Here is a 23,053-nt window from a genome sequence, read left to right as displayed (position 1 = left end):
TTCGCTTTCATCGCCTGTTGCTTTGTCATGCCATGCCTGGTTAGGACAAAATGTTAGGTGTGAAAAATCCATCCCAACAAAGCTTTTCTTCAATGAGATACTTACTACCATTGAATAGGGGCAAATTTTCTTTATTAATTTGATTGTAATCTACAATACTGGAATAAAGGCTCTAGTTTCAATTAGAAAAGAGTGTTTGTTGTGCATTAATGGGTGAAAGAGTGGGCCTAAATTGTCAAAATGATCAAATGCTTGCCCATGAATCTAATCTAGTGTGTCCTCAATCTAAACCACCAGTCTATAGACTGCTGATTGTAGGGAGTGAAATGTGCTAGATCACTGCTCTGGTCTCTTCAGCTGTCATACGGTGTGATCAGCTGTGTCCGGATCCTCCGCAATCACATTCCTTTCCAAATAGAGGTGCAAATACACGCAGAGCATCAGTGCCAAGACAGAAATAGACAACTACTGCACAGTGACTGCCAGCGAGAGTAAAGAATCTCCTGTTGACTTTTATAAATCTTTGCTACACTACCAAGATTTTGCCATACTGTTTGTTTGTGACTGAACATGGTGCTCGTGCAAGGTCATGTGTTTGTGGTTATCCAAAAAAATATTATTTACTCACACTTATGCCATTCTAAACCCTGTATGCTGTTGTTATTTTTTTTCTCAGAACATAACAGTAGAAATTTTGAAGAATCTTTACAGAGGGCTTTTCTATTCAACAACAGTTCATAGTGAGTTAGGGCATAGAGAGGTAGGGCACAAAAAGTTCTTAAGCACCATAAAACTGCCATATATTGTTAAAAGTACATGTGACTCATGCACTATATTCCAAGTCTTCTGAATCTAATATATACTTCAATCGTTGTATAAACTACTTGTATGGTGCTTTTTAGAGTTAAACAGTTGTGGTCATAATTATGTTGTCCTGACAATGCCAACATACTGTTATTCTACCAACTTTGTTTAGGTTTTTTTCAAAGTCACTAAACCGAAACCAATATTTCTAAAACTTACTCCTAGACCTTTCAAGCTACATCCACCAAACTTGGTACAGACATTCGGACTGTTCTGAAATTGTGTTCTATGTCTTATCTAACTGATCAAACTTAAGGTTTTAGCACAGAGGATGATCAAAAATCTATAAAAAAAAAAAAATAGAAAAAGCCAATTGAATAATCCTTAATTCAAATTCCAACTGTTAAAAATGGTCAAATGGATGGACGAACAGACGGACGGACGGATGTCCGTCCATTTGACTATGCAACGGTCTGTCTATTTTACTGTGCAACGGTCTGTCTATTTGACTGTTCAAAGGTCTGTCTGACTATCTAGCTAGCTAGCTGACTGTTTGTCTTACTGTAATGTCTTTATAACCATTTCAGACTATCAGACAATGCTTTGTCAAGCCAACATCAAAGTTTGTTTTAAACAAACTTAGTTCACTGTTGATACATGGAAAAGACCTATGTGAAGATTCTCCTAAATATCTGAAAAAAATTACAGCATATGATCTGATATTGATAAAAATGAAGGCGACTAAAAATTGAATAATTTTAATTTTTGGTGAACTATTCCTGTAAATGTACATTTCTCCTATGATAGGTCTCATGCATTACTTAAGCTGTGTTGCAATTGTATTTTTAACAGAGACAATACAAGTACAGCCAAAGACTGTTTAGCCCAAGACAGACCACCTGTTTTAAAATGAATGGAAGAAATTGTAAAGGCCAATATGGCAGAAGTAGATAAGGAAGTCCCGCCTTACAGGTAAAAGTGCCAATCACCTTTAAAGTACAGATATCGCCTGTCAGTTAACTCATTAGCTGGACCAGCCTGAAAAGTTTTGTTTTTTTAGTTGTATCTGAGCTAAAGAAGCACAATTTATGATATTACTGTTGACAGATTTATCTGCTCATTTGAAATATGTTCTTTGATCGTAATCATGACCAACCAATTTCGAGGTTTCGGTCTGTTCCCATTCGTGTAGATAGTAGCTGTACTTTCATACTGTTTGTATCCATAGAAAATTCCAAAGATTCCAAATATGGCAACCAAGTGAACCCAAAGATGGCCGCCAAGTGAACTGACTTGCCTTAAAAGGAATTTTGGTACAGCATTGTGTTTGACTTGCACCTCTATAGTCTGCATTTGTTCACTCCAGTTTCTAAAACTAAGTTAAGAACTAAAAGAATATCTTAATTTATCCCTCAGTGTAAAGAAGAGACAAGCTGCAGTAGTCATTATTATATTTTTGGTCTAATGTGGCTACAGTAGAATTAGCGGTTTCCTTGGAATTCTCACTCGCACACAGAATAGAGTGTCCTGACTGACTGTGTGCTGGTAAAAGTGTGAGAGTGAGGCACGGTGGTGGCCTCAATTGTTTATCCCATCAGCACCCCTTAAATCCATGATGCGGAATCCAATGCACTTTGTATGGTAGGGGAACAAAACCTGCCTTTAGCAATATGTTATCTGCCCGATTTAAAGATAATTCAAGCAAACATCCCATAAAATGACATCACAAATGTTGCCAGGACTCAGCAATAAGGATGGCCTGGGGCAGGGGTGGACTGGCCATAGGGAGAACCAGGTGGGCTGGCCGCAATACGGGCTGAATGGGCGACGATAAGTTGAAATGGGCCGCTGCATTATGCCGAATGGGCCACAACTGGCTGAAGAGGGCTGCAAAATGGTGCCACAATATGCCGAAGGGGGCCGTGATATGCAGAAAAGGACATCGACAATGGAGTCAATGTGGGTCTCCCACTTCAGGTCCTGTGAGATGGTAGTGCCCAGGAACCTGAATGACTCCACTGCTTCCACAGTGCTGTTTAGAATGGTGAGTGTGGTCAATATTGGGGTGTTCCTCCTAAAGTCCACAATCATCTCCGCTATTTTAAGCGTGTTGAGCTCCAGGTTGTTATGACTGGCTGGCTCACTTGTGCATTCAACCTCCCTTCTGTTTGCAGACTCATCGTCATCTTGGATGAGGCTGATGACAGTAGTGTTGTCTGCAAACTTCAGGAGCTTGACAGAGGGGTCCTTGGTGGTGCAGTCGTTGGTATACAGGGAGAAGAGTAGTGGGGAGAGCACACATCCCTGGGGGGCACCAGTGCTGATCGTACATGTGCTGGAAGTGAATTCCCACAGTCTCACTAGCTGCTGCCACTGACTGATAGACTTGGGAACAGAGAGCTGTTTTAATTTATTCCGTAGGAGAGCTGGGTTTGATGGTATTGAAAGCCGAACTGAAGTTCACAAAAAGGATCCTTGCATATGTCCCTGGTCTGTCCAGATGTTGTAGGATATGATGCAACCCCATGCTGACTGCATCATCCACAGACTGGTTTGCTCTATAAGCAAATTGAAGGGGATCTAGATAGGGTCCAGTGATGTCCTTCAGTTAGGCCAACAGCAATCACTCAAATGACTTAATGACCACAGACGTTAGCATGAAGGGTCTGTAGTCATTAAGTCCTTTTGATCTTGGGTTTCTTTTGGACAGTGATGATAGTGGAGCATTTGAAACAGCAGGGAACTTAACTCTGCTCCAGTGACCTGTTGAAGATCTGTGTGAAGATGGGGGCCAGTTGGCCAGCACAGGATTTTAGTGGGTGAAACTGCATCTGGGCCCTGTGCTTTCCTTGTCTTTTGTTTCCGGAAGACCTGGCACACTTTCTCTTCACAGATCTTAAGTGCAGGTTGAGTCGCAGGTGGAAGTAGCAGGTTTTCTTTGTAGCCAAAGAGAAAAGGAAAAATTACTTTCAATTTTGGAATATCGAAAGATAATCAAAAAACATTTGTTTTTAATTTATTATTTTTACTGAAATGAAAATGTAATTACCAGAAGGTTCCTGGAGCGTTTAGTTTTTTTGGTGTGTAAGGAAAAGGTAATGTTAGATTAAAAAAATATAAATATATTTTCTAGGTCTGTCGATTTAACGCGCTAATAACGTGCGATTTAATTTTACCAAAAATAACGCATAAAATTTTTTTACGCAATTAATCGGAATCTTTTCCTGAGAAATACAAGCTTGTAGTACCACCTGTTTACTCCAGAAGGCAGTAAGTGAAATTTCAGCTGTGTGAGCAACATTATTATTATAGTGAACAAAACATTAACAACCCTTCAGCAGACACACAACACAAACATGCGTTACGTTCTTGCGTTCAGAACACTTGAAGGAGCGCAAATGCAAACTAAGGGATTTTCAAATTGTGTTTAAAGATTGAGTATTAAACTATATTTAACTTGACACAGTGACCTAAACATTTTATTTTTATGAGGCAACACACCCGAGACGTGACACAAGCATGTCTGACGCAGGTCGTATGGTCTTTACCTCACAAATATTTAATTACCAACAAGATTAAGGAGGTGTCCTTTAAACTGTTACACTGTTTTTACCCTGTCAATCTTTATTTAAGAAACATGCTCCCTGAAATAGATCCACTTTGCTCCTTCTGTAATGCTGTAGATTAATCTGCCCCTCACCTTTTTTGGGAAAGTGTCCACGCTGTAGTATTTTGGAGGAATTTTTTTTGTTTGTACGTACCTCTATTTTAACTAGTTTTTCTTTGCTTTATAAAGATGTTTTATTTGGTTTTCACAGTTTTGATAATTTAAGTTAATATTTTCTGATTAATCTGTTTATTTTTCTTGCCAAGTTTTTTTTATACATAAGTGTAAATTTATGTCTAATAAAGCCCCTATTTGCACTTTTTTGTAAAGACTTAAAATATTATTTAAATACTCTTTGTACCTCCAACAACTCCAAAGCATTGAAAACCATTGAACTATGTAATGCATATAATGTCTTGGCATTAGTGTAAAATATATCTGTAATATTGTGTACTATGTGTACCCCTGGCTTGTTTCTAAAAAAAAAAAACAATGTCTGACGCAGGTGTACATTGACGGGTCCTTAAACAAGCCCTCATAATAAATCTCCAACTGATTGACAAATTCACTTGTGAAATGGATTGCTGTGAACTGTATGCCAATGATTGTCTTATGATCAATAATATGGTAGTAAACAATATATTGTATTCTAAAGCTGCTTTTTGAATGGTCTTATCAATGATTAACTCTGCCACAAGAATGTAATACATTTTAATTATCTGAATATGTTTTTATTTTATATATATATATATATATATATATAATTTAAAGATACCCATGTATAATTATTTCATCATTATATATTGAATTATAGGTTATATGAGGGGCTTTCTCAGCAAATATTTGTATATGCAATTAATTAATCGAGACACCATGTAATTAATTTGATTAAAAATTAGAATCGATTGACAGCCCTAATATTTTCTGTTCTGATTGGCAATATGTTGCTAAAAAAAATATTTTTGTAAATATTTAGTGGAAATGTTGGTAAGGCCAGTTTTAATCTAAACCACTGGCCCAACCAGGCCAGCAGAAAAAAAAACAACATTTGTTGAGCCCTGATTGTACAGCCAAGATGATTCTAAATTATGTCAAGGCAAAGGGTGACCAGTGTTATTTTTAGGGCCATTGAGAGCCTTTGACAGTGATTGACAGCCTGTTGATGTGTGTTTCCACAGCTGAGGCAGCCCCCAGTAAAACGCTTACGTCTAAGGGGGGACTGGTCGGACACAGGACCTCGTGCTCGACCCGAGAGCGAGAGGGAACGTGACGGTAAGATGAGAACACACACGCAAGCCCTATCAGTTACAAATGTTTTCACATAGCACCACAAATAGGTGGAACACAAACATAGGCAAATGAACACTTATTGACCGACTTCTGATTAATAAAAACATTGTATGCATTGTAGTATTGTAATATAATGATGAAAACAAATCCTTTTTAGTTGAATTTTTTTTTTTTAGCCGTTTGGCAATTTTTAATACATTATTTTGGTCTTGCGCAAATAGTGTATCAAACAGTGCATTTTTATATTACAGTCAGCCCATCCTTGTAGATCTAACAGAGCACCAAGATATGAGATATCTTAATTTATAATGTATTATTCTTAAACATTTTAATTACTGGATAGTAACTCAGGAAATTAATTCCTCTGCTGTTCCACAACTTGTATGCACACCTATTGTATTTCTATCTGACTCCTCTATAAACGGTATTTAATTCATGACAACTCTCAGAAAGATTTAGCATGTTAATTTGGGTATGACATATTGCTAGGATATTGGTCTTGGTGGACTTGATCTTTTACGCTGCTACAGCAGAGCAAAATCTGAGATTTGCTACTGCTGGAACATACACTGACATACTGAGTTAAGCATGTGGACATGGTGCTGCTGCACTTTTAGAAAAACACAGGACATGCTGCATCAAGCCTGTATGTCATGCTGCTACACAATTAGACACAAATGTAATACCCATTTAGCAGATCTAGACTTGGGGAAGTGGAGCGATTCAGAGAAATCTCTCACAGCGCGCTGCAGTGAAACTGCCTTACTTGCAATCTGAGCAAATTTAAATGTTAGGCAAAGAGAGATTATGCAAGTTGATTGGCTACCTGATTACATGTCAAAGGACTCATCAGCTTAAACTATGTTAGCCGATTGTCTTGACATATCACATGTGAGCGAGCTAAATAGCTAACATATAACAAGTTCAAAGAACCAATCAGTTTGCGCCATTCAGAGTTTCATGCCTGAGTCATAGTTGTCCACACTGGCATTCTCCTCCATTTTTTACTATTCAGAGGCCCTTATCATCAGCATCCAGTTTTAATCTCTCACAGTACTTCTGACCATGAATATCAACAAGACTCAGTCTGTCTAAGGGGAGCTTGTAAGCTTTTCACAGGAGTATAGCCCAAAGATTTAATTCCAGCGTATTGCCGCTCTTGAAGTGAGCAGCAAGCTTCAAGTGCTTTTTATTTCTGTGAGTGATATCATTTGAGGTTCTAATCTTATGTGATAATGATTATGATGAAATGGTTTGTTGTCTTGGCAGGAGAGCAGAGTCCAAATGTGTCGCTCATGCAGAGGATGTCAGACATGCTGTCACGCTGGTTCGAGGAGGCCAGCGAGGCACAGAGCAGCAGAGCACGCCCACAAACACGACCTAGAGGTACTGTATAGCTCAGATCAACGTTAAATGCCATTTCACATGACTCACTTCAATATTGCCCACTGTATTGAATATATAGTTTAAGTGACAACTAATGGGTCAATGCATTGCACTGTTCAAAAGTTAAAACAATTTCAACCTTGATCCGGTTTGCCACTGACCTTTGAAAGTGCAGCCAATATTTACCGGACAATTCACATGTCGTACGCAGTGTTTGTGTTTGCAATGACAGGTCCAACTTTGTACATGGGGCAAATAATATGTGAAATCAAAAGAATTATTTTAAAACACTTAAGCTTTATAAATAGATATTGAATGTCTTATCATTTCTATTTATATTCTTTAAATTCTTCCTGAGACAATAAAGTTTAGGAAATGCACATTCAACAAGTCCTTCTTGTTTTTGTTTCAAGTGCAGGTCAAAGTGATGCATGACGCTTCTGTTTAGCAGTGCATAGAACCCCTAAAGCAAGTCATTGTGTGTAGTTTTTCACACTGTTAAAGTACTTTCTCCTATACTAGCTTAAAGGGATAGAGCACCCTTAAGTGAATCTTTTCCAGTGATTACTCACCCTCATGCCATCCCAGATGTGTATGACTTTCTGTTTTCTGCAGAACATAAACAAAGATTTTTAGAAGAATATTTCAGCTCTGTTGGTCCATACAATGCAAGTGAATGGTGACCAGACCTTTTGAAGCTCCAAACTTCACACAAAGGACAAATAAAAGTCATCATTAAGACTAGTGGTTAAATCCATATCTTTAGAAGTGATATGGTATATTCTGGTGAGAAACAGATTATTAACATATATTAAACAGATATTCCTTTTTTACTATAAATCTCCACTTTCACATTTTTTTAAAGAATGTGATGTTTGACGTTTCAAAGGTCTGGTCACTATTCACTTGCATTGTTTGGACCAACAGAGCTGAGATATGCAAAAGCAACTAAAAACCATTCATAGGTTGATTTCCTTAAAGCGTAAGCACTGTGACTCTATGGCACTATCAAATCTTTGCTCTGTTTGTCTGAATGGTTCAACTTGGCAACATTGGCTCAACAGACAGAAGTGGGGACTTTTTGGAAAACCTGTTTAGAAACAGACTATTTTATAAAATACAACTTGAAGCTCCAGGTCTGATGATTTGACTCCAGGTACAGCGGTTCGACCTGAAGGACCTTTTGTGACCCCAGAGACACGCACTCCGGCTCAGGAGCTCACTGTGGGGTCAGCTGAAGGAGCAATGGAAGTGGCTATGCCTGCAGCTGATCCTCCCTCTGCTTCTGCTGCATCTGCAGAGCCTCTCCCCAGATCTATTTCCTCCTCCTCTTCCTCCACTGTGACAGCTCCTCCCCCCTCCAGCTCCTCCTCCATGGGGAGTGCCGCTTCCTCCTCTCTCCTCTCCTCCCCGGAAACGGAGCAGAAGAGCCAAGGTGAGGTTACGCCCACTCCATCAGCCACAGCCACTCCTTCAGCCACACCCACCCCATCAAGAGAGGCAGCCTTATCTGGTAAGGATGACACAATTATTTTTCAGATTGTATTAATGTATGATGAGACCATGACCAAGCTTACATGCCCATAATTTTCAAATTAAGGTCCATGTTCTGGTTAATTCCAAAGATGATGTTTACTGGCTCCACAGCTGTTGGAATATTACTGTATATATGATTATCAGCATATTACGTTTAAACTAAAACATACACATTCTTTTCCTGCGATTCTCATTTGTAAATACCTACAATGCTTTCTTTTACCAATTATTTAATTTCATCTTTAGTTCATTTTATGCACAGAATTTGAATGAACTCCTTAATGTCCTTGACAACAGTACACAATAATGCACTGAAATGCAAAATGAGGGCAATGAGGTGAAATTAGTTGCTTTCACCTGCCTATATATTTTTTTTATGGTAATTTATTTCACCCCAAAAATGTGCTTCTTCTATAGTCATACCCATAATTACTTTTGAATGGATGTTTGCAGATATACTGTATTAATGAATATTCTGTTACAGAATATCAGCTGAAATTCTGAATAAACCGTTTACATGATCAAAAATTCAGATTAGTGCAGGCATATGCCAGCTGACTTTTTCGGATTTCTAGAAACCAGAATATTGATTTTTAAATGAAGTCTTGTACTTTTGCTCCATGTGCACATCATGAATGTTCTAAATAAATCATATCCTTCAGTTCATATAATGGGCCTTTTTATCATACCCCCATAAAGCTTTCAGTCTGTGTCCTTCCTTTTGCTAGTGCTGTTTACTGTGTTCTAGTGCTCTAGTGTACTCTCTTTTTTTTCATGGTCTCATTGCAGGTGTGCATTTCTGTTTGTTTCCACCTTTGCCCATAGAACATTTGTGAACGTGCAAGTTTAAAGCACTAGGTTTACGAGATGTCAAACTGTTTTTTTTTTGTTGTTGTTGCAGAGGGCAGAGTTGGGTAAAGTACACAAAATGTTTACTCAAGTAAAAGTACAATTACTTAAAAAAAAGTAGAAGTAAAAGTAATAATTTAAATAACTACTTGAGTAAGAAATTATCCAATCAAGTTTTTACAAGTTACTTCCACAAAAAAACTTAATGGACAAATACTCACCAATATTCCATTACACAATACATATTTAACATGTATTACATAATTATAATTATTATACTCTTAATAATAATAATAATTATTATTATACAATTATCATCATACACCCTCATGTTGTTTCCATGTAACTTTCTTCAATGCAAAGCAATGAAAGAAATCTCAGACAGAAAGTTAGCTTTATAGTCACCATTTACTGTCACTGCATGTTTTTTTCCCCTCCATATTTTAAAAGGGAATGGTGACTGAGACTGTCATTCTCTAAAATTGTCTAATATCTTTTTTGGGTTCCACAAAATACACAGTCACACAGGTTTGGAACAACATGAGGGTGGGAAATTATGACAGAACATTAATTTACCTTTAAGAAAGCTTGTCAGATTTGGACAAATCTCTCAATTAAAAGAGAAGTTTGAAAACCAGTTTCTAGTAATTATTGTGGTGAAAAATGTGAACAATGTTCCACAGACCCAGTTATATGTAATGCTGAATAAAATGAAACAAGACCATGCTTTATTAACACCTACTGTCACTATTTCAAAAGTCCTATTGCTTTTTAAAGTCCTGTATTGATTCTTGGATCAGTGTAGTTAAAATATCATCAGTGTCGAAAGAATGTAGTTCATTTGTTCTGTATGTACCCTAAGGGTAAACCGCACCGTGAGCACAGTTGTAAAGTTCTGCTGTCGTAAAAGTCCCCTTCAAAAAATCGCTCAATAAATTACACATTTATTTTTACACTTAATTAAATGACAACCACAGTAATGTAAAGACAGGAATGTCACACATTGTAACAAAGTATAAGTAAAAAAATTTAATTAGAAATCTAATTGAGTCAGAGAGAAAAGTACCCACCTTTAAATATACACCTAAAATTAATGTTTTTCTGAAAAGTTACTCAAGTAAATGTAACAGAGTAAATGTAGCATGTTACTCACCACCTTTGGTGGAGGGTTATAAAACCTTGCAGTCATGTCTGACATCACCCATCAGCTATAGCCTTTAATTTGCGCTTTTACCATCAATCCTCCGTATCTATAATTTACATCTGTTCTGTTCCTATCAATTCCTCCCCCCTTCATCCTGTTCTTCCTTTATCTCTCTTTCTTTGCCCCACCCTGTCAGAATATGGTCCTCGCAGGCTGCCGGTAAGTTTAGTGTGTAGACGTTTGCAGAGACTGCTTCTCTTGTCCGACCCCCCGGGACAGGGCCGACGCACAATCCCCTCTGTACCCGTGACCTCCAGCCCAGAGAGTTTAGCCTCAATACAGGCTGCTACTGCTGACACTGGTCCCCCTGCAGGTTACTATCCCCACCCAGCCTGTATCCCTGCTCTCCTTTAACCTTCTGACCCCTATGGTTGCCTGATGTTGTTTCATAGCTGTCTTGGTTTGCTGTTGCACCTCTGGCTGTGCTGTGTGTTCCTCTCCCCCTCTGGTGTACAGTGGTGTACACATCTAACCACTAGTCATTCAACACACGCAAAACTACATGTGTTAAATTTCCTTGCCCTAATATAAATTATATAATCATAGCGACATGCTAACAACAGTGAGTCAATTGTGAACGTTAGTCTAGTTCTAATGGAGGAGCACAGTTTATGACTTCCATGAGTAAGTTGGCTCTCCATATAATCAAATCATTTCCAAATCTATACCATTCATTTGTACTGTGTTTGTGTTGATTTGTGCTGCAAAATTAAAGTTTGTGTTTGAGATATTAGACATAATTTGTTTGGCTGTGTTATGTCATTTTCCACTCCATGTGGTCCAAGTCACTCCAAACTGGTGCCGTTCATTTGTGCTGTTAAAATAAACACTAACTATTTCCCTTCCTTAGATATAGCAAGAAACTTTTCAGGAGCAGTGATGTCACTCTCCACCCCATGTGGGCTGAAACGTTCCAGACCGGAGCCATTCGTTTGTGCCCAATTTGTGCCGTTGAAATTAATCTTGTATCTGTTTTCCTTCCTTAGAAATAACAGCTTGTATTCGGGAGCAGTGATGTCACTCTCCACCCCATGTGGTCCAAATAGCTCCGATCGGTGTAGTTCATTTGTGCTCGATTTGTGCCGTTAAAATAAATATCATAACATATTCCTTTCTTTGTATTTAACAAGATAGATTTTAGGAGCCGTGAAATCATGCAGGCTAAACCCTGTGTCAGTCACTCTCACCTGTCTCTATCGTTTGTGCTCGCTTCTGGTTTGTGCCATGTTTGGTATCGTTGAAGCATGAATTTTTGGGCAAAGATTAAATTTTTCACCCTATCAAACTCAAATACATCTCTCTTTCTCTATCAGGAAATATCAGATTTGGTCTAATATTTAAACCAAGCATGCAAACTACTCACCTTTCAGCTGAAGCTAATTTGACCTAATTGTTTGGTAAAATTTCTAAATTTTACTTATTAAAATCACTTTAAATGGTTACTTTAAGCTTAAAACCTTAAAAAACTAAAAATAACTTAACTCCGTTATCCTAGATTTATATACAGTAATAGTAAAACATAGCAAGATACAATACAAATTAAATAAAAAAATAAAATAGTTTAATTTTGTCAATTAAATGAATATCAAGATTATATAAATCTAAAATATATATAGCCTTTTCTACCAGTCCAAAGGACACTAAGTTTGTTTCTCATAATCTTAAAACCTTTTGATCTAAAGGATTATGCTCAAATGTTTCGGAATATTTCTGTACTCAAAAATAAATTGTGCTTAATTATAGATTTCTATACAAACCTTTTATTTATTTAATAGTTTAAAAAAAATACTTAAACTGAGGGGCCGTTCATATAGAGCATGTTTTTGTGTCCTTCCGCACTGTTTTATAAATTATTTCAACGTAAATGTGTGCTAGATGGACATCTTTGATGGCTTGTTCATGTTTTTGATGGCATGTCAAGTTAAAAAGAACCTAAACTGTTAAACGTACGTCTTGAGTCAAGACACCTACGTTTTGCTCTCTCGGGCATTCCAGCATGTGAATGGCACCTAACATGTTTTCAAACATTGCGCTGAAATTTCAACCAAATATTTTGAATATTGTCTGACCTATAAGAGTATGCAATTACACAAACACAGTCAATGCAAGTGGCACCAGCTACTAGCCAAATTAAAATGAATAAAAGCAAATTCAGAGCTGAATACTGTAGCTGTTTACTTGCGACATTTCTTTTTGAATAATTAACCTATATAAACATTATGTACAGCTTTGTTCAGCAGTGCCACATATAGCCTACAAAATCATAATTTGCAGCACAAACACTGACAATTTAGAATTTTTTTTTGCATTTGGAGTTTGATGGGGTGAAAAATCTAATCTTTGACCAAAATGCTTCGGCGATACCAAACATGGCACAAACCGTGAGCGAGATTGACATGGCATTTAGCCTGTGCAATTTCACGGCTCCCAAAAGCTATTTTGTTCAAATAAAGAAAGGAATATGTTATGATGTTACTTTTAATGGCACAAACGGAGCACAAACGAACGACACTGCTTTTGGTGCGATTTGGATGATATGGGATGGAGAGTGACATCACTGCTACCGAATTCAAATTCTTATTTTGAAGGAATTCAGGGAAATAGATAGTGTTTCTTTTAATGGCACAAATTGAGCACAAATGAACACCGGTTTTGAGTGATTTGGACCACATGGGGTGGAGAGTGACATCACTGGTCCTGAATACAAGCTGTTATTTCTAAGGAAGGAAAATAGAGTCAAGATTAATTTGAAAAGCACAAATCGAGCACAAACGAACCCCACCGGTTTTGAGAAATTTTAACCACATGGGGTGGAAAGTGACGTCACAAAGCCTAAAAAGATAATGTCTAATATCTCAAACACCGAACAGCACAAACATTCATTTTTGTGGCACTAATCAGCACAAACAAATGGTGTAGATTTGGTAATTATTTAATTATATGGGGTGCCAACTTCACAATTACGTTGCGCTAAACAAATCAGATCAACGGAGTTCCATATAGATGCTACCTTTTAAAGGAATAGTTAAATGAAATGAAATGAAAAATGTAAATTTTCACTTAAATGAAAATTCTTTTATCATTTACTCACCCTCATGCAGATGTGTATGACTTTTTCACAATGCAAGTGAATGGGTACCAACATTTTGAAGCTTCTAAAGAACATAAAAGCAGCATAAATGTAATCCATAAGACTATAAATCTATATCTTCAGATAGGTGATAGGTGTGGGTGAGGAACAGATCAACTTTTAAGTCCTTTTTTATGATAATTCTCCACTTTCACATTCTTTTTATTGTTGGTGATTTGCTTTATTTGTGCATGTTGCCACCTACTGGGCAGGGAGGAGAATTTAGGGTAAAAATTGACTTAAATATTGATCTGATTCTCACCCACACCTATCATATCACTTCTGAAGATACAGTATACACTAACCGGACACTTTATTAGGTACACCTGTACATCTATATATTAATGCAATTTATCTAATCAGCCAGTCGTGTGGCAGCAGTGGAATGTATAAAATCATGCAGATATGGGTCAGGAGCTTCAGTTAATGTTCCCATCAACCATCAGAATGGGGGAAAAAAAATGTGATCTCAGTGATTTATGGTTGTTGGTGCCAGATGGAACTGCTGATCTCCTGGGTTTTTAACGCACAACAGTCTCTAGAATTTACTCAGAATGGTGCCAAAAACAAAAAACATCCAGTGAGCGGCAGTTCTGTGGGAGAAAATGGGTTGTTAATGACAGAAGCCAGAGGAGAATGGCCAGACTGGTCCAGGCTGACAGGAAGTTGACAGTAACCAAAATAACCACATGTTAAAACAGTTCTATGCAGAAAACATAGAACCTCAAAACATTCTGCCCATTCTCCATTGATCTCTCTCATCAAAAATGCGTTGTTTTTTGCATCATTCTTTATACACACTAGTGTGTGAAAATCCCAGGAGATCAGCAGTTACAGGAATTCCAAAACCCGTCTCAAACAATCATGCCACGGTCTAAATCACTGAGATCACATTTTTCACCATTCTGATGGTTGATGTGAATATTAATTGAAGCTCCTGGCCCATATCTGCATGATTTTATGCATTCCACTGCTGCCACACAATTGGCTGATTAGATAATAACATGCTTAAGTAGATGTTCAGGTGTATCATATAAAGTGGCTGGTGAGTTTAGATTTAACCACTGGAGCCATATGGATTACTTTTATTCTGTGTTTATATGCTTTTTGGAGCTTCCAAATTTTGGTACCCATTCACTTGCATTTTAGGACCTACAGAGCTGAAATATTCTTCTAAACATCTTTGTTTTTGTTCAGCAGAAGAAAGTCATACACATCTGGGATGGCATGAGGGTGAGTAAATTATGAGAGAATTTTCATTTTTGGGTGAACTATCCATTGAAGGCCCTGTCCCTTTAGGCCTTTCATTGCTCCTCCCCTCTACAGTTCAGTGATCCAATGCCTCATAGACTTTCGGTATTAGCGCGCTGTGAAGTCTGCACCATTTCTTGGCAAAAGGGTACATCAAAAACGCATAGCGACAGCACATGTTAAAGGACAAATGTGCTTCAAATTAAGTGCACAATTTTGGCAAGAAGGAAGCTACCTATGGAGCTTTCTAGATTTTGAAACAGAGCTCAGTTGTCAAACGTGCATATACTGCCATCTGTTGATTAATTCACCTGGAATGCAACCACACAATTGCTTAAGAAGTTGGTTAACACTGTTACTGACTTTCATATATTGACCATTTTTGTCTTCTAGTTTTTGCACTATTGACCTTCAATATTGATACACATTTATTTTGTTTGTCTCAAATCTTCTCTTGTTCCAATTTTGCAATATTCCATGGAATACTTATAAATGCTCTCTGTTGTGTGTGCTGTGTTTACATATTGTAAACAAACATGAAGTGGTTGGAGGCACACTGAACAACTATGAACCATTCATCTTGTTCATATTGTTTTACACAGTACAAATTTAATAGAAAAGATTTCCCATTAATAATGCAAACAGTTGTTTCTGAGAATGTCTATAAATCCTGTTTCAGATTGCAGGTTGTCTGCAGCTTTGAGTCAAACAGCTTCAGTTTATTTATTTGACAGGATGCTGTCACAGTTTAGTAAGGCTTGCATCTCTAGATTTTCTCCTACCATTAGCACCCTCAACCCCTGAGCTATGGATCATTGTGACCTCACTATTAAAGTGATTGTTTATTCTGCTTGAGAGTGAATACTCCATTTAAGAAGCATTTGTATCTGTTTGTTTTTTGTAAATTGTGCCCTTTTATTTGTTTACCTCCCAGATGTCATTTTACAAGTTTTGAGGAATGGCCTACTTAACCTGTAACCCTTGGTTTTGTGTCTTTTAAGAACTAAGCCTCTTTGACTCATCTTTACAGAGTTTGTGGCCTTGAGTTTGCAGTGAGAAGTTCTAGAACCTTGCCTGCACTGTAGTGTGTTTCCTGTAATCCTGGCTCTGTTGACTTTTTGTTCAGTACTTCTTGTTTTTGTTTCAGATTCTCCCTCTTCTGTGGTAAACAAACAGCTTGGATCCATGAATCTGGATGAGGAGCAGGGTGCGTTGTCTCCTTTCCTCTTTTTCTTTCATCTCCTTGAGTCTGTGCATCCATAATTGGAACAGCTGTTGTACTCCATCCTCTTAGGATGATTGCAGATGTGCCTCTGTTCAGAGAGAATCTTCAGAAAAATAGAGGCTTTTGGCTTTCTTTGAAATTTCATCAGATATTCCACTTGCCACTTTTTGTTCTCTTGAGGATGAGTTCAGCTTATTTTTAAGAATTTCAATAACACATTGGCCCAATCCTGTACACAGGGTCACATGACCACATGAGCTTTTGTTCTCATTTTTGTTCCCACTCTCCACTTAATGAATTCACTGAAAATTAATTAATTTAATGACCGATGTCTGTTTTGTATTATCAGAATTCTTCATATCATGAGAAATTGTGATATTCCGTGATTCCAGAGGATGTAGGATAGATACTATTATTTCTAGAAACTAGGGTAGGGTTGCACCAGCTGTGCGTAAGGTCTTACGTAATTGGGATGTAAAGTTCACACTAAGGGTTTAGTAACTACTAGTTAGTTTGTAACTAAGTCAGTGCTTAATTTGGTTGCACCACCTGTTCTTAAGGCAAGCCTTAGTAGGTTGTAAGCTCTCCATAATTTTCGTGGTCGCATAATATGACGTTTATCCTTATTTATCCAGTAAGCAGCCTTCAGATATATACACAGAAGTGTTAAAAAGCTGTGAATATCAGTTTGCTCTTGTTACGGTTGATGTTCAAACCTTGTTTCTTCATGTAACTGTCAGCTGTAATAATTTATATCCCCATTAAAATACAATATGTAATAAAAGTAAATTGAATAAATAGTATATTTATGTGTAAATAACAAATATAGGAACTGTATCTAAAATAATTAAGGGGTGATAAATACTAATACAACAGGCTGGAAAAATAGACATTTATTAATTTTAATATCCTATATATATATTTAATGTGTTGAAACTTGACACCGGGCGATGCACCCTGAAAACTGAACTGTTAGAACGGTTTCATGCGGAAGAGCAGCTTAAAATTAAGTTTTCTCTCTTGTAAATGTAAACGAGTCCATACTGTATCTCGAAATGATTGATGCCTGTCACGCAAAACATGAGCTCATTGATGTCATAAGATATCAGTCTGCTTTTTTATTCCAACCGTTACTCCTGGTCAGAGTATTCCGTTATTATACGTAATACGTTGGGTTATGTCCTACCTAAGTTTAATGGTGCAACGCTCAAATATTTTGTAGTGCGTCAATTGTGAATTTGTGCCCATTTACGCCACAACTAGGCTGAGTTGTAACTTAAGTATAGCTGGTGCAACTGGCACCAGAAGACTAACTTGTGCTGTTGCTGGCCATGTGTAGCACATGCAACTTTACATGTCCTTCAGAATGATCCCAATGTTAGAACAGATTGGCTGAAGTGATCACATTAGTCTGACCTTAACAGTTTGTGCTACACATTTCACGTTTTGTGAACCTGTCACAATGTAATGTGGTCACAAACTATATTTGACCCAACAACAAACCTGCAGGTTGTGTATAAGTGCAACATAACGCCGTTTCTCATTTCACATGACACATTGAAGGCTCAGTAGCAAAAATTTCCTTTTAAATTTTAAGCATCAGAGAGATGGTGAAAAATGTCATGAAAAAATAAATTAAGAGGCACAACAAAGTGGACCTTCGATAAGACCCTTTAACATGATCTTGCTACTCTGTGACATCTAATGACTCCTGAGAAATATATATTTATATTTTTTTTTCATATTTAAGACAGTCCTCTTTATTGCATGTCAATTGACATTGATTGTCCATATACTGCCGTCTGCACCCTTTACCCGTCAGAAGATGTTCAATGAAAGCTTGAACTCTTGAAGTGAATTCCCTTTTGTACTTGCATTGTGTGAAATCCCTTTGCTTTGAGTTTCCCGCTTGCTGTTGTTAATCTTTGACCTGCTGTGATTTAATTGTTTGGTACATGAGGTCCATGTGCACAAGACCATTTGCCACACATTTTGTTTGTGTACTAGTTTTACACTTTGCCATGATAACATATGTATTTGTTTACCCATTCACACTAGAAAATTAGAGTGTGACCTCATTCATTTTTGTATTTATTTTTTTAAAGGTGCCAAGTTCAGAATTTGGCAAGTTCTACTATAATTTAGCGTTCATAATTTCTTGTTTTTTTCATGCTTGACAAAATCCATCAAGCAGAACATAAAGTATCCTCTCCATCACATAAACTGTTAAAAAAAATGTTGTGCTATTTATAGAAAAGTCATATTGTTGACTCTTGCTGAATGCTAATGATAGGAGGCCAAAACCTTAATAACTGGGAGAGCAGAAACCAATTTGGTTCATAGTGTTCCATTCTCCTGTCACAAGTTCAGAATATTCCAACATATATATATATATATATATATATATATATATATATATATATACACTCTTAGAAGAAAAGCTTCCATATAGAACTCTAAAGGGTTCTATCGCTCATTTAATATTCGGAACCACTAAAAGGTTCTGTATAGAACCCTTTTTAAGGGTTCTTTGAGACAGGTTTATAGATTTTGATAATGAATATATACAAATTGAATTTTTCATATACTATATCATTAAGAAAGTGAAATAACCAGATTAAGTATATAAAACATTTGTAATAATTTGTATATATAACAACACAAGCAATAATTTACACAATTCATAATGCAATAGTTATGAGAATTGACATAAGTCCACAGGTTTGTAATAAGCTAAAAGTTAATTAGTCGTATGAACATTAAATATTTTAACATGAAATATGAGTTAACATTATAACCATAATTAAGATTAATAAACAAGTAAAAACTAGGTAACAAAAAAGAAAAAAAGCTGTTAAAAACATTTTGGCACTGGGGCAGATACAGAATAATTTTGCTGCCACTGGTCTGACAAACTGAATAAGGTCTTTTGGATACAAAACATTAAAGAAAACTTCAGCTTAGCCATCTCCATGTCATCAGTCTGATGCCGAATCTCTAGATTGAGGGGTCTGGACACCATATGAAAGATCAGGTTTTACAGATGGATGTCCAGATCCCTGTAAGCAGGGCCATTTCTGACCATTTTGGCACCCTGCTCGAGATCGCTAATTATCGCCCATGGGAAGCAATCTCATCCCGTCGGTCCATGGTCCAGTCTGCATTGGCAAACTAGTAATGCTAATGCAAAAGGGAGTGGTAGTAGTAGTCAGTTAGCGCTTTGCATCATAAAACCTTGGCGTAATGCTCGAGAATTCGATTCTCTCTCATGGCCAACATCAGTGATGATTATCTGAACTGTCCTCTGGCCTCCCCTCAGAGTTGACTCAGAGCCTAGAAATGAGTACCTGGTGCGTGTGTGTAAAGACGTATCTGCCACTGTGGGAGATAAAGGCCGGTCAGGCGTGGTGCTGGCCACCCACTCACCTCGTGGTGACATGTTCCGGCCTTCATGAGGTGCTCAGCTAACAGCACTACAGTCTGTTGAAGGCTAAATGAGGGAGTCTTTGTGTGTGTGGTGTGTGTGTGTGTGTGTGTGTGTGTGTGTGTGTGTGTGTGTGTGTGTGTGTGTGGAACATACAGTGCATTCTAGAAATGTAGTGTGTGTGTGTGTTTGTACATACAGTGCATTCAGAAATTATTCAGACCCCTTATCACATTTTGATATGTTGCAGTCTTTGCTAAAATGCTTCAAATTAATATATATATATATTTTTTTTATCAAACTACACTCCATACCCTGTAATGACATAGCAAAACCAGATTTTTGATAACTTTGCATGTTTATTCAAAAGATAATACTGAAATGTCACATTAACGTAAGTATTCGTACCCTTAATTCAGAACTTTGTTGAAGCACCTTTGGCAGTGATTACAGCCTCAAGTCTTTTTGCACACCTGGATTTGGGGATTTTCTGCCATTCTTCTCTGCAGATCCTATTAAGCTCTGTCAGGTTGGATGGGGACTGTCGGTGGACAGCCATTTTCAGGTCTCTCCAGAGATGTTCGATTGGTTACAAGTCTCTGCCTGGGCCACTCAAGGACATTCACAGTTGTCCTTAAGCCACTCTTGTGTTGTCTTGGCTGTGTACTTAGGGTCATTGTCTTTTTGGTTTTCATTAAGGATATCTCTGTATATACCTTCAAGGCTGCTGACTTTTTTTTGTCTTGACACAATCCTGTCTCTGAGATCTGCAGGCAGTTCCTTTGACCTCATGGCTTTGTTTTTGCTCTGATATGCATTTACAGCTGTGATACCTTATATAGACATTATATATATATTATATATTAAAGGGTCTGAATATTTTCTGTATTCACTGTACATATATTAGAGGTGTAAATATGCTCTGACTTTGATTACAATTCTTTACCTAACGATTACAATGTATTGTGAAATCTCAAATTTGATCTTGGTTTGATTGTTTTGGAATGATTCATAATTAAATATGCAGAAAAAAGCTGAAACGTTTTTACTAAACATTCTTTTTTTAGACCATACGGACATGCACCAGACTTGAGCACTAGAGTCACTGATGGCTTTGCTTATATGTGTGGCTGCATATACAGATTAAACAAAAAAACAATGTTACATGCATTGTAGATATAAATGGTATGTTACGTATACAGATGATATTGTACATGTAGATAAATTACATCCATTATAGATATCTGATATGAAAAAAAGAATAACCATTTCTGATGCAACAATGATTTGATGCAAACACAAAAACAAACAGTATGTAAACTGTGGAATAAGCTTAATAGTTTTGAAAATGTAGCATTAACATTTATTGCACCTATAATTATGAATGAAATATGTTGTGTGCAGGTAGATAAGATCCATGTTTAAATCAAGCAGGGTCATAGATTTAAAATCTTTAAGTGTGTAAAGGCGGTATAGGAAAATTAATTTTGGTATAGGGAAAAAGGCAGCAGCTTCATTCACGAAACACTGCGCAAGATACATTTTTTTTTACATTTAATGCCATTAACCAAATAAAAGGTGACCATAATCAACAGACATTAAGCTAACTGGGTAGTTCCCTTCAGAACCATCTGAAATTGCTCCCTATTCCCTATATCCTGTGTCATTCACAATAAAGATAATAAATGAACATGTTTGTTTTCGTTCACAGCCACATCTGCCCACCAATCATATTTATTCGGGATGTATCGATGGATGTTTACAATTCACACACACACACACACACACACACACACACACACACACACACACACACACATATATTTATACACATTCACTAAGCGCTTGATTAGGAACATGGTGGTCCTAATAATTTGCCCTACATGGTCTTCTGCTGTTATAGCCAATCCTCCTCAAGATTCGACGTGTTGTGCATTCTGAGATGCTATTTTGCTCTCTAAAAATGTAAAGAGTGGTTATCTGAGTTACCGTATCCTTTCTGTCAGTTCAAACCAGTCTGGCCATTCTCCGTTGACCTCTCTCATCAACAAGTCTCATTATTGGATGTTTTTCCTAGAGTAAACTCTAGAGACTGTTGTGCGTGAAAATCCCAGGAGATCAACAGTTACAGAAATAATAAAACCAGCCCGTCTGGCACCAAAAATCATGCCACAGTCAAAATTACTGCGATCACTTTTTCCCCATTCTGGAGATTGATGTGAACATTAACTGAATCTCCTGACCCATATCTGCATTATTTTATGCATTGCACTGCTGCCACATGTTTGGTTAATTAGATATGCACACGAATACGTAGGTGTACAGGTGTTCCTATTAAAATGCTGTGTGTGTGTGTGTGTGTGTGTGTGTATATATGCATGTGTGTGTGTATGTATGTGTGTGTATATAATGTGTATATATATATGTATGTCTGATTTCCTTTTAAATCTTACAGAAATGTACTTTTAAAAGTCACCTTCCCAAAATAGAAAGGCCCCAGTGACCCTCACACATTTCCTCTCTCTACTCACTCCAGGAGGTGCAGAAGCAATAGGAAGTGTAATCAGTGATCACAGTGCAGGTGTCTGTGAAGCTTCCCCTGAGACTAAAGAAAGCGTGCCATCCATATCAGCGCCTTCTCTTGTCACCAGCCCTGGCAACAGCAGTGGGAGTGGCAGCACTCCTTCAGGGCCTGGGCGATCCTGCACGGCAGAACCAGTCCTTAGTCTGCACTACAGCACTGAGGGCACCACCACAAGCACCATTAAACTAGACTTCACGGATGAATGGTGAGTGACTCAAGAATCAACCTTCACCATGGCACACATATTGCCTCTAAAGAGTCTTGCTTTTTAAGTCATGACATGTACTGATCTCATTCTAAATTGCACATGGTAATGTGCAGTGTTTAGAGACTCATTTTTCCATTCTTGTTTTTCCTTGTTCTTTTTTTTTTTTTTTTACAATGACCAATGTGTTTGCATACATACAAAAATTAGAGGTCTGTAAAGGCAAACTTAAAGCACAAACACCCAAATGACTCAACCTGACCTGACTGAACAAAAATTTTAAGCCCAAGTAGTAAAATAAACATTGGACAAAATGTAATATTTATTTTTTATAAATTATTATTTTTTTATTATTAATTGGAATAGGAATTATTAAAAGCAAAAAGTAGTAAAAAATACAAATAAACAAAATCGGTGACTTTCTAAGCCTCAAAAATATATTTGCTAATATTTGCAGCATTATATTGCTTGCAAAAAAGTATTCAACCAGAATATATGGCTAGTTTTGGATGTATCTGTCTTTCCAGAATAGGGACTGTGATCATATTTTTTCACCTT

The 23,053-nt window shown here is 37.2% G+C and overlaps 1 protein-coding gene across 5 annotated transcripts in view; it reads left to right on the top strand.

The window, feature by feature from the left end:
- Nucleotides 1–23,053, top strand: part of dcaf6 (ddb1 and cul4 associated factor 6) — a 73,108-nt gene that overhangs the window by 36,378 nt on the left and 13,677 nt on the right. For 3 of the 5 annotated variants that reach the window (XM_052142370.1, XM_052142368.1, XM_052142369.1), the window contains exons 8-13: nucleotides 5,590–5,683; nucleotides 6,971–7,087; nucleotides 8,244–8,600; nucleotides 10,813–10,989; nucleotides 16,205–16,264; nucleotides 22,243–22,495. In XM_052142370.1, coding sequence (XP_051998330.1) covers nucleotides 5,590–5,683; nucleotides 6,971–7,087; nucleotides 8,244–8,600; nucleotides 10,813–10,989; nucleotides 16,205–16,264; nucleotides 22,243–22,495 — 1,058 coding nt within the window. The remainder of the gene's footprint in view (nucleotides 1–5,589; nucleotides 5,684–6,970; nucleotides 7,088–8,243; nucleotides 8,601–10,812; nucleotides 10,990–16,204; nucleotides 16,265–22,242; nucleotides 22,496–23,053) is intronic. The other 2 variants (XM_052142371.1, XM_052142372.1) reach the window with 2 other exon arrangements.

This window comes from Xyrauchen texanus, chromosome 14, assembly GCF_025860055.1.
Source record: "Xyrauchen texanus isolate HMW12.3.18 chromosome 14, RBS_HiC_50CHRs, whole genome shotgun sequence".
NCBI classification, from domain to species: domain Eukaryota; kingdom Metazoa; phylum Chordata; class Actinopteri; order Cypriniformes; family Catostomidae; genus Xyrauchen; species Xyrauchen texanus.
This window is presented reverse-complemented; position numbering and strand designations above follow the sequence as displayed.